Raw genomic sequence first — 12,698 nt, 5'->3', positions numbered from 1 at the left:
CGAGGCCCCACAATATCTGCTTTGACTTCTTCTCCCAGCCTTTTAGTTACTTCTGATCTTATCCGATTCTTATCTGAAGCCTGGTTTCCTGGCTTCCACAGCCGTCGTGAACATCCAAATTCAAAAAAGGGTGAACGCAATTTGGTGCGCACTGGGAACATGCTAAACCAGTGCAAAAGAGACCCCCGCTGACACATGTACCGTCCGATCGAAGAGAAGAAATCTGCGTAGGCGAGAAACTCTTTGATCTTGAAAATTTTATTTTTTTAAAAAGAGCAATGAATAGCAAAGATAAAGAAATATATTATTCTCTTTCCGAAGCATTATGCTAGAGGTAATGTTAAGACATTCCAAGAATGGCTCTGTTGCTCATTAAATCACAAACAACCTTGTGTTCCATGATTTCTTAATCAAAAGATTTCACACATACCAACAAATGAGTTTGCATTACTCCAAATATAGCTAGTGTTAACTTACAACAATTTGTTTAATGACTGTTCAAAGGTACAAAAGCGCCGAAAGAGACTTATGACTGATCCTCGCACGTATGACTGTTGTATCCCCACAGTCAGGTGATTGAAATTTGGGCTCTTGGCAGCCAGCGTGAATTTATGACCTTTGGAGCATCCTGAATCCTGTGATCAACATTTGCAAGCTTCCAACAAGCAGACCCAACGGGGGAAGCTGGACTCGGTTAACGACTGCATGATTGACTGAACAGTAGCAAGGATTCGCTTAGTAACCGTGACAAAAAAAGGGTGCAACTCACTTCACAATTGCCTCTTAGCAGTGAAGATTCTGGTCCCCCCATTATGGTCATAAGTGAAGGACTACCTGCACACAAGCGATCAGATCATTTGCTTAGGGAGGCCTCGGCTACAGGAGTCTCAAGATAGAAAAACATGGGTTTTATGCTCCCTGAGAAAATTGTGGGGACGATTATTGCCTTCTTAAAATATTTCCTTCTGGGTAAAAATGTACAATTCCATTGTTATGCAATAGTGAGAGCGGAAGGCGGAGATGCTTAAAATCTTGTATCAAAAGTCCCGGGGTTGTGACTTGGTCACAGCAAAGAGGACAGGATGTGTGTGAGCAACCTCTTGTGGCAGAACAAGGAATATCCCATCTGGAGGAACCGCACACGGAAGCAGGCAAAGAAGTAGCATCTTAAGAAAAAGACCTTTTGCTTAGTATGACAGCTCAAAGCCAGGGAGATCGTTAGATCCAGATATCGGAGGTGGTGTCACCGCCCGGATAGCGGATCTCATGGGCCAGTGCTGGGCCATGTGGCTCTTTCCCGAAATCCACTAAGAACTTTTCGTTCACTTTTAAGCCTCCTTTCTTGCTGTCCACATCGATTTGCAACATGACAGAGCCTTCCCTGGGGAGGAGAAAAAAAAAAAAGATAACACAGAATTTTACCATGTGCTTCTGAGGACAACTGCAGTTATGAAACTCGAAGGTGGAAGTTGATGCTACGGACACACAAGCATAACTGCCTAGACTGAAAGAACGTTTATTTAAAATGCCCTTTTAAATTCCGCACAAATGACCAATGGAGGCCTTAATGATTCTAGCAACCATCAAAAACTGCACCACGCAACTTCCAGATTTATTTCTGCCTGCGGATCTCCCGAGGAACTGGTTTCAAGACCCAGTTTTGTTTCGGTTTTTAATAAGCAAAGGAGAAGCCATCTTACTTGACCATGTCCGGGTAGAACTGCTTATCCCATCCGCTGTAGAGGGAGGTGCTGACATACAGCCGTTTTCCATCCAGGCTCAGCTGGATCATCTGCGGGGCACCTTGAACCCTCTTGCCCTGTGAAGGATGAGAAAATGGGCCTCGCTTAACTTGGAACCCAAGAGGCAGAAGAGGGTTTGAGCCAGAATTCCCCATGCTGTCCACAGGGCTTAAAGTTGCCAAGTTTGGACACCCCGTGGACTGCGAGACTGCAAGGGGTCCCTTCCAACCCGGTTATTCTGTATTCTACGAAGATGGTTTGGCCGTGAAATTTCCTGCGGAGCTGAACATCCCTTGCACCGTTTGGAAACGAAACGGAGGGAGACAGAAAGGCTGTTGGGAAGACGGTTAAGGCAGTGATCTAACAAAGAAAAAAAAGTCAAAAACAATCCAAGGGTGGTGAGGACCCACCTTGATGACGAATGGATCCGGCTGGCAGTCCAGTTCTGGGTCATCAATCACTTTGACGGGACCCCCTTTGACAATGCTACCTCCCAGAAACACCTGCGTGGGCGGAGACACGGATGGGGGAGGACATTCCATATCGCCTGCAGAGTCAGCAACGCCCAGCACCCATGCGCCCCTCCCCTGCCCTGGGGTCTACCTGTCCCACTAGCTTGGGCTTCCGACGGTTGGAAATGTCGTATTGACGGATATCTCCATGAAGCCAGTTGCTGAAGTAGAGGAAGCGGTCATCCAGGGAGATCAGGATATCGGTGATAAGGCCTACGGGAGAACTTTGTGTTATCAGGAGGCAGCAAGTTGCAGGGGGAACCAAGGTCGTCCCAAAATTCTCAGCTGGGCCAGAAGCAGATTTGCAAGTATCTGACAGAAATATTGACTCATCGCGTGAGGGCCGCATAGTTTTATGACATAAAGTTGCATTGAAAATCACAGCTGAGATGTTTACGGCCTTCATGCAATGAGTCAATATTTCTTCTGTACCCACCTCTACAAAATCCACGTCGTGTGACAATTATGGAACCTTGCTAAGGCCACCGCTTTCCCTGAATCCTCTATTAAATTATCAAAGGAGTAAATTAAAGAACAGGATCCCTTCCTGGCTTGGAGACGAGATGCTAGAAGTTTATATCTAGCTAGAGTTTGAATTTAGTTCCAAAGCAAGACTTTTCAAGTTGGTGGCGGAGCACAACTCAGATCGATTACAGAAACGCTCAATAGAAAGCTTGTTGGACTAGCCTGGCATTTCTGGTAGAAGCCATCCTTCGACCTTCTTGTTGGGAATTTGAATCACCTTCTCTGATGCCCAGGTTCCTTCCTGAAGGGAAAAAAACAAAACAGCCAGAAGGGGAGGAGTTACCCTTGGTGTAGCTCAACCCCCAGAGACACCTATTCCTTCAGGTCAGGATAGGTAGCAGTTTTGTTTTAGAGTGCGCCTAAGAACTGCTTGCAAAGGGGCAGGTTAGAGACAATTATTTACTCATTCTATCAATTAATTCCCACTCTCTTGCAACTCTGGGCACTGAATGCCAGAGCAAAAACTAAGTGAATATTTATCTGATTCCTTATACATTATTTGCCAATCGACCTTTGATGATGCAAGGAAGGACCGGAAAGAGTGGATTTGTGACTGAGTGGCAATCTGTGACTCAGGAACTTCTCGGTATACAATGGAATTTGGCTGGCCCAGTTGTGGCACCAGGTTGACCTTGGCTGACCTCAGGTAGGTCAGACCTGCTGAGTGCTTGGATGAAGCACCGTCAACAAATCCCAAGGCTAGAGGCTAAGATGGAGAATTATTTTAAAAAATGTCCCAGAAAAAAGGCCTATTGCTAAGAGGCTCCTGGGACGTCTTTGGAAGTCAAGTTTGACTCGAAGAGATGTTAGCTAGATAGCATTTTGAGGTCGTCTTTCTGCATTCCAAGGTGCAAAAAGAAAGCCCTCCAAAAACATGAAAATTGGGGAAAAAAATGTGCCGGGCTCATTTAGCAGCCAGTAGTTCCCAGGACCCTAAAAATTCTAGAGGGCCTCTAAGGCTGTGGGCTGATGGCTGTGTGCCAGGGCTCAGCGGTGGGCTTTTCCCCGAGACTGTTCTTGATTCTATTTTGCTGGGATTATTCCTTTTTCTTTTTTTTTTTTGGCTTTTGTTTTTACCGGGGTCTTGTAGAAACGGTGGACGGCACTGCTGAGGGCGCAGCCAATGTACCCCTCAGCCGCATCTGGGTCGTGGAGAAATCGGATCTCCAGCGGAATGGAGTTCTTGCCCACGTCGATGGTCTGGATGAACTCGTGAGTGGTCCAGTCCCACACGTTGATGTTTCCGCCGTAGCAGCCTTCAGAAGCGGATGTGAGAGAGGGATAGAGGGTGGTTTTGAGAAAGGAAGGAGATCGGGTTTGAGTTAGCGGTATGTTTTCTTCGATGGGTCCTTGGTGCTCTCGGAGGTTGGTCGTTGTCTTGCAGATGTTTCATAAACCAGGTAGGAAACACCGTCAGTACTAGAAGGAGCATTTGCAGCAAACTCCACTAGCCCTGAAGAGTTGAGGTCATGAAACATCTGCAAGACAATGACCAACCTCCGAGAGCACCAAGGATCCATCGAAGAAAACATACCGCTAACTCAAAAGTCCTCATTTCAATCAAGAGCTACAAATATTCTCCTTTATTGGTAAGTTTTTCTTTCTCTCTCCACTCATTCCTGGCAGATGATCTGTGCTTGAGCCAGGATCAGAAACTGCCCTGTGTAATTTCACAAGCATAGGTGTGCACACACACACACACACACACACACACACACACAGACAAAATTTCCTCAGATCTCATACAACGCGACAACAACACCGAAGAGCTAATGACTTTTTGAGACATTGGCCTCCAACCTTCTGTAGCTCCCGGCCGCCGTGTGACATATCTTTGCCTACCAGGCCCCATCAAGGCTGTTTCTCTAAATATCTTCTCATTGGTGGGAAGAGATGCTACCTTGAGTCTCATGGACCCTCAGATCTCACTCAGTTCCTGCCTAGCTTCGCTTCTTTCTTCTCCAGCCCTTATTCTGCAACTCAACTCTAGATTCTGGACCATAGAAGATGCTTCCAACCAGGTTCTCCTTGACGCAACAGCCTGGTTGGCTTCTGATCTGAGGATACCTGGTGCCTGTAGAACTCCTGGAAGAGACCTCTTGGAAGCAGTGATAGCAAGGAGCCGTTCTCTCACCTTTCTCCAAATCTGCTGGGTTAAATCCCTTGGCAAAGCACTTGGGCGCTCCCCACTCAGTGCTCATCAAGACGTTGTGCCTGGGCTGGTACCAGAAATCGTAGCCAAACGGTGGGACTTTGGTGCCCTTTTCCCAGTTGCCCTTCACCTCAAAGGTCTCTCCATCCAGCAGCACAAACCCCCCTGCATGGGAGAGTGAAACATTATTTGTTTGTTAAACTTATTTGCTGCCCATCTCACCCTAAGGTGACTCTTTTATTAATATGTTGATATGAGCATTCAATATTGCGTTAAATTCTTTCGGAACAGAAGCCGAATGGCACAGCTCCTCCAAGGGCCATCCAGAGATGGCAGAGTCGGCCACCTTGAGTTATTTATAAAAATAATACAGACAGAATTTAAAAAAAAAAACATAAAAAAGACATACCTTTTCCATTGCCGGAAGGGTCAGCCATGGTGCTAATCATGATTTCACCATTGCCCAGGCAATGTGTGGTGTGAGGATTTGCCAAGTTGCACTTCCAATAGACGTCAATGGGCTCGACGACCTGCAATGCAAGATTATGCCGAAGAGGTGAGGATGGGCAGATGGACCGTGGATAGATACCCCCTTCACCATCCAGGCTTTGCACGGTGAGAAACGGGACGGTCCCGAGGGTGAAGGAAGCTTGCAAAGGGAAGAGAAGGAAGATGGTTCCGTGAAGCCCCCTTTGGAGGCCTTCCTGAAGGCCCCCGCAGCATCAGCCAGGCCTGGCGTGTACCTTGTGGATCCTGGGGGCCCTCAGGTCGGTGCCAGTGTCGACCACATAAATCCGGGATGAGATGAGGCTGGGAAGAATGAGGCGGTTGCGCTTCTTGGTGGTGTCTCCGAAACAGCTGCTGCAGGCGTTCCAGCCGGAATGGTGCAGCTCATCATTAACGTTGGGCATCGGTAGGCGGTGGATGACCTGTGGGGTGACAGAGAGCCCATTTGGGACCTTTGGACAGGTCCTCAAAGAGCTGCTGGACCTGCACCCTTTCTAGAGTCTTTTTTTTTTTAATATTTTGGTGTAAAAAACCGGATGAGGTATTCCAAGTGTGCCTTACGTGGCCCAAAGAAAGTTCAGTTATAATTGGGCTATTTCTAGTCTTAATGTCTGGCAATGCTCTGCCCCTTTATTCTTTTCTCCCCCTCCCCCAGATTATTTTAATCAACCCCTTGGGTCTCCAACCTTGGCAACTTTTAAAGACTTGCGGACTTGAAGTGCTGGCTGAAGAATTCTGGGAATTGACGTCAAACAAGTCTTAAAAGTTGGAGACGGTGGCCTTAGACCTAGAAACAAGATTTGAACGGAGGCAGCTCCCTCCTCCCCAGAAGCAAGCAAGCAATTTAAACCCTGATTTATGGGATGGACGTGTCGCTGGGCAGTGGAGAATGGGTGTGGGGGTGGGTGAATGTCTTGTGGACATTTCTCTTCTGCAACCCTGCACTACTCAGGTCCCAAAGCAGGCAGGAACTGCTGCTTTCCGATTTCTAAATCGTTTGAACTCAGTTCAGTTCAGTTCAGACAAACCAGTTTTGAACAAGATTAAACCTACTTGGCAGTAAGTCTGGGATTTGGGGTCCACATCCACAGTGGCCAAGTAATCTGGTTTATTTGTTCCGGTATTTCGGTAGATGCAAGGCAGGTAGACGATCTCCTCCCGGGGTCCTTTTGGAAGAAAGGTGAGCGGGTTACAGAAGAAGGAAAGTTACCTATAACTTTGAACGATCACTAAATGAATGAATATAAGGCGAGAATTGCTCGTAACTGGGTCAGGTTCTGTGCCAGGCCAATATTGAGGACACACAATGATTATCCAAGCGTGGTTTCATTTTAGGACAGACACCCCCCCCCCACACACACACAAATGGTCTCCCCTCACCTTTCATTGCATCCAAGGGGGTTCTGTATCCCGGCCCGCACTCTCCGCATTTTGCTGCAAGTCAAAATGGACAAGAAGAAAGTTAAAAACACACAAGGACGGCGACGGAGCCAAATCAGCCCAGGAGATCCTTTTGGAATATTGTGTCCCTTTGATTGTGGCTTTTCCTCATAAATTTCTCGGTAGCTTCAGAGAAGGGAATTCTAGGGCTGAATTCCGCTCCCTGTGAGTCTTTTTAAGATTTCAAGTTGCTAGTGCTCATGACTCCAAGCCTATCGTTCCCTGCTGAGACATCAGAGGTGTGGTGAGTGTTAAATAAATTATTTAAGTAAAATAAATTGGATAGCCTGCCCTGGTTTTATAAAAACCTTGTGCTAACTTCCGTTGCTTTGATGCAGAATGAACCTTGTCTTCTTCAGGCGTTCCTGGCTCACTTTGACTTTTCGCACGGAAGAGGTCGAAATATTCAGAAGTGTTGCTCTTATTGATCTGTTCTCTTAGTGCAAGCCTGCAACATTTGCACGGATTCAGGCAAATATATAAGCCATATTGAGACATGCAGTGACCTTGTGTGATGGTGCAGGTGTGAATTGTGTTTTGTCCGTGTAGGTGTGATTTGGCTGTTGCTGCAGATGCACTTCATTCAGTGTCCTGAAGTCAATCCTCCCCAGTGAAGCCTCCAGATTCATGAACAGTCAACCAGTCACTGCGAAACATGAGAAACCGTTGGGCTTCTCACCAGCATTGGCTCCAATGGCCCTGGGGCAACCAGTGTGGGAAAAATGCGGCCCTTTTCAGGACGACTCTTCCGTGCGGATGGGGAAACGTGGGTCAGCTTGGTTCAGAATTTGCAGCTGTGTGCCTCTTCCATGTTTAACACTGGTTGTGCGTCAAGGGAGAGAGAGAGAGGAAACTGCATGAAGGAGTAATTCCATTGGGGCCTTCTGAATTTGGCTTCCTTAAAAGAAAGATTCTGGTCCTTGGCTTAATCAAGAATTTTGCAGCAGATGCATCCAATCTTTAGAGGGAAGCTGTGCACGGCTGAATACTCCCTTGTCATAAATTTTATTTTCGAGCTTGAAGAGCGGGAAGAACATTTCATAAGCCTACTTGGGCAATTGCCCAGTTGCTGCTGCTGTCACGCAAGTGGTGGGACTGGCCCAAAGAACGTTTGGTGGGTAATTGCAAAAGAATTGCAGATGTCCGTTCCTGACGTGATGCTTTCTGGGTGATTGAGACTTAACTCTAAATTCCCAACAAGTCTCTGCTCGCAGGGACCCTGGGAAGTTGGTCACTTATTGGCCCAATGGAGAAACTGCCTGATAACCCAGTCTTGAGGTTGGACATTTCGTCCCAGATTTTACCATACCTATTTACCTCACTGGTTTATTTATATTGCATTGTCTGCTTTATCGCTGCACATATGGAGGTTGGGTGAGCCTTCACCTCTTGCAAAACCCAGCATTCAGCCTTTAATGGTTGGGTCTTTAACACACATTTTTTTGTTGATTCTGTTGCAACAGAGCAATACAGCCGTGATTTGCTACACTGGCTTGTTTGATTTAATAGGTAACATATTAAACTACAGACAAAGAAAAAAAATTATGAACATCAAATGGCTTTATGGTAGTTGAGGATGGATTGAGACAATCACAAATGGAGATATCCTCATGACAACTTCATCAGTTGAATTATAGTTCATTGTGCTAAGGTTGCCTGTGTTTTATTGGGCTCCGGCTTAGCATCTGCAAACCAGTCAATTAAGATACATTGCACAAACTACAAATTAAACAAACCATCGCTTAATGCATTGTATAAACCCAGCCATCGTACTTTTTAAAGTAGCCAGAAGACAGTTGGCTGCAGACTTTACATTCTGTGTCTCTATTTCTGTAATTTAATCTGGCACTGTGAGTAAATTATGGTTTTCAAATTGGATGGACTTCCTAATCGAAGCTTATGCAAGATAAGTAGATGTTGCTGATCAATTTCTCTGGAAACTGAGTTAGCGCAGGTCTCCTGAGTCTGTCTTGCAGCGAAAGTAGCCATATTAATTGGCTTATTTGACTTGATTGAGTGGATCCCAGAGTTGGGAAAATGCTATCTTAAAACCTTCAGCTATGGCTCTGTCTAGCAAATTTATGTGTGGGTTGGCTGTAGAGAATTGAGTTTGTTGGGCAAGTTGGATGAAAGCTGAAAGGATTAAAGGAACTGCCCCTTTCTGATACATGATTATATATCCTTTATGTAGTTTGTTAAGCTACTGACTGCCGTACCTCTTTACGCTACTTGCATCTTGGTCAAATGGATTCCAGTCCATACTTGGAATTGGGTGGGTGGTTGTTTTACAGATAGGATAATTGGTTTAATTTTTTAGAAACTCAAATTTGAGTAACACCATTTTGAGCAACACCGGCAGTACAGGGGTCATTTCTTCTCCCTGTTCAAATTCATCAGCAAAGCTTTCTTGCTGCATAAGGCATGCCAAGGTTAGCTCAGTTATCTGATATTATTTATTCAGCTTATACGCCCACTTTCTACTAAGCAAGGTCTCGAGCCAGCTAACAAAATTAAAAAGGAAACCAAGGTTCAGAAAGTTAGAAGCATAAATTAAAATCAACACAGGGTCGATGTTCAGTAAGACCGTGTGTTAGTTTTTAGCCAGGTGGACGAAGGGGTTTAAGGAGGCAGGCTGGAAACCAGGAGACGGTGAGTTCTGGTCTTAACTCAGGCATGAAGCCAGCTGGGTGATTTTGGGCCCGGTGCTCCCTTTCACCCTAGGAAGAAGAAAGTGGCAAAGCACTTCGGGAAACATTGCTGAGGGGACTACAGGAGCTTGCCCAGGTGGCTGCCAGGTGTTAAAACGGACTTGAAGGTACACTTAATTTGAATGGTTCAACATCTGGAAGGACAGGGATGAATTTCAACAGGGATGGTTTTCAATTCTTTGACCGGATCGTTTCCTTTTCTCCTCATAACAGTGAAGCTGATAGTGACCCACAGACCTAAAATCACCTAATTAATTGCAAGGTTGAGTAAAGGTGGCACAACATTCGCTCCCTCCCTCTGTAAATGGGTACTCTTAAACAAGTCCTTTATTCACCTTTATACTCTCTACAACTTTCCGCTTAAATGCTCATTTCTCTTTACTAAAGGCTTATATAAACAGCATTATATTTATTCAAAAGCCAATCTCACTGGGTGTTTCCATGGAAGACCTTTTATGGCACAGTTGCTTTTCCTTAGTCCCAATTTTAGTCGTGTGGAGGAGGGTGGGACTGGGAAGAGCACCTAATATTTTCTCCAGTTTCTGAAAGTGGCTTTTTTTCTTCTAGATCATTTCCTGACACAAAAAGTAATCTCTCTTAAGAGAGAAAGATAGAATTGCGCACAATAATAGGGTTCAGAGCTGTTCTTTAGACCAGCTTCTCCCATTCTCATACCCTGCTTTGACCCCAACTAAGAGAGATAAATGCAAAGTATTTGGAGAGACATTGTATACATTTTCCTGCTAATGACAGGGTCCTCCTACCATTGCTGAAGGGGCCGCCCTGGGGATTTTTTTTTTTTTTTGAGAGGTGGGGGGTTTACAACAGTGGTTGGGAGATTCTAGAGGACACAAGACATCGGGAGTATAGGAATTTAAAACAAAAAAGGCACACCAAAATGCAGATAAACTTGTTTCATATGTAACCTAAACTGCATGTGCTACGCCAGAGTGCTTATCAAAGAGAATAGGACCTTCCTTTCAAGATAAATTCAGAGGATCAAACCACAAAAACAGCATAAAAGCGGAGATATTTTTTTTTTCCTGTGTTGCAAAGAGTAGAATCCTAAGTATACATCTTTGGAAATAAACGGGTGAATTATCGGTATCCTGTTGCAATAAGAATGGATTTTCTTAGCAATTGGGATTTTTAGGGACTTTGCCTGGACCAAAACTCTCTAGGAAAGAAATGCTGCTAAAAGAGAAGAAGTTTTGAAATCTCACTGGCACCTTGTGTCTCAAAAGCTAAACTCCCTGAGAGTTAGGGCACACTTTTTAAAGTACACCTGTATTAAAGTTTATACACGGTCTCCTGTCAAGCTATTTGCATCAAAAAAATTTGCATTACTGGCTTTCCCCAATTTGCAAAAGTGTTACAATAATAATCATTCTCTGTCCCTGAGCTTCTACATTGGGAAAGTCTGAACTACGCAGGAAGCCCTGGACAAATCATGGCCGTTTCTGCAGCTGGGTAAAAGAATGTGGCCTCTGTCTTGTTTTGGCTTACCCATGGTGGTGGACTTGGATGATTCCTGCTCTCTTCCCTCCAAAGAATTCTGACCAACGAAGAGGATCCTCCAGATCAGAGGCAAGACTTTTTCCGGAGGAGCATATATATATATATATATCTGTATTTCAGTAGGTGGAGAAGAGGCGTGTTGGAGGAGGACTATTGCAAACTGCTGAGCAATTCCAGATGGGGAGGGCTGTATTTTCAGTACAAAATCCGATGGTTTCCTTTGATTCTGTAAGCTGTCTCTTGTTTCTTTCTTGAAGGATCGGATTCTTTGTCCTGTCAATAGTTGATTGCCTCATCTTTTAGCTTCGTCAGACAGAAAACCCTTCCTATTTTGGGCTGAAAGTGCGAAGAAAAGAAAAAACCCTTAGCTGGAGGTGGCGTTTCAAAGAGTATGTTAGCACCCAGCACAGGCTTGGCACAAATATAGCTTTGAAACTGGCAAGCAGCGGAGATCTGGCAGCTCATTTGCTTTCCTGTCAAGCAACTGCCGGTGGACTTTGGAGATAGTTTTTGTCCTTCTAGTTGAAAGTACCCTTAGGAATGCCTTTCTTCCCTTGTTACTGTTAATTGAAGTCCAAATAGCAAATATTTAATAAGATGGGGTGAGTAGTTGTTCAGTTTTGCTCAGTTCTGAGTGAATTCTTTTTCTGTTTGATACTAACTAGAGCATACAAAACATTTGCTAGACCAATACTTGAATACAGCTCATCAGTCTGGAACCTGCATTACATATCTGATATTAATACAATTGAGAAAGTCCAGAAATATTTCACAAGAGTTCTCCAATACTCGTAGCAGAATACCTTATTCCACCAGACTTGAAATTTTAGATCTAGACAATCTAGAACTATGCCGCCTTCAGTTTGATCTAAGTATAGTACATAAAATCATATATTGCAATGTCCTACCTGTCAATGAATACTTCAGCTTCACCCATAACAATACGAGAGCACGCAATAGATACAAACTCAAGGTAAACCGCACCAAACTTGATTGCAGGAACTATGACTTCAGCAACAAAGTGGTCAATGCCTGGAATACTCTACCTGACTCTGGTTTCTTCCCCAAACCCCCAAAACTTTAACCTTGTCTGTCTACTGTTGACCTCATCCCTTTCCTAAGAGGTCTGTAGGGGGCGTGCATAAGCGCACTAACGTGCCTACTATCCCTGTCCTATTGTTTCTTTTTTTCTTATTTGTATCCATTTCATGTATTCATAATTATGTTTTTACTTATACCTGTTATCTAATAATCACTTGACAAAATAAATAAATTTGTAAAATCTTGCACAGACCACGTATTTTTCATGGTGAATGTTGATGTTACAGATTACATTTTAATGCCATTAGCAGATTTCAGCACTCTCTTGAATTTTTAAGACGTTCCTTTTTTCTGCTCAAATAATGACAAATTGTTTAACTGAAGCAAAGCTGATCCATACCACTATATGAAGATTATTAAATCTGTGTAATTTTCATTACATGTGCTAACAACCCCCAAAGTTATTATACTGATTTTCCTCCAGTTAACCGGACCTGTGAACCCTACTATGCTAATCTCTACAATCAAGCAGAAATGGTTAAGATCAATCTGC

General features: G+C 44.4%; 1 protein-coding gene across 1 annotated transcript; it reads right to left on the bottom strand.

Moving 5' to 3' along the window:
- Positions 1–242: 242 nt before the first annotated feature.
- LOC113449228 (methanethiol oxidase-like) lies at positions 243–11,175 on the bottom strand. Its single transcript, XM_026720244.2, has 12 exons — positions 11,093–11,175; positions 6,819–6,872; positions 6,492–6,604; positions 5,675–5,860; positions 5,341–5,461; positions 4,914–5,096; positions 3,857–4,035; positions 2,942–3,020; positions 2,346–2,467; positions 2,153–2,245; positions 1,701–1,819; positions 243–1,381 (listed from the first exon to the last, which is right to left on the bottom strand). Exons 1-12 carry the CDS (start codon positions 11,094–11,096, stop codon positions 1,219–1,221), a joined length of 1,416 nt encoding a protein of 471 aa, XP_026576029.1. The 5' UTR covers positions 11,097–11,175; the 3' UTR covers positions 243–1,218.
- Between the last annotated feature and the right edge of the window lie 1,523 nt (positions 11,176–12,698).

This window comes from Pseudonaja textilis, chromosome 16, assembly GCF_049901715.1.
Source record: "Pseudonaja textilis isolate UNSWEBS1 chromosome 16, rPseTex1.2, whole genome shotgun sequence".
NCBI lineage: Eukaryota > Metazoa > Chordata > Lepidosauria > Squamata > Elapidae > Pseudonaja > Pseudonaja textilis.
Note: the sequence above shows the minus strand (reverse complement) of the source record. Positions and strands in the feature narration are given on the sequence as shown.

Bases quoted from the DNA above. Each gene is read 5' to 3' on its own strand.
- LOC113449228 (XM_026720244.2), bottom strand. The intron at 5,462-5,674 runs GTACACGCCAGG...CTTGCATTGCAG, and splicing joins GGGCCCCCAGGATCCACAAG to GTCGTCGAGCCCATTGACGT. The intron at 3,021-3,856 runs GTAAAAACAAAA...TTTTCCCTTCAG, and splicing joins ACCGTTTCTACAAGACCCCG to GAAGGAACCTGGGCATCAGA.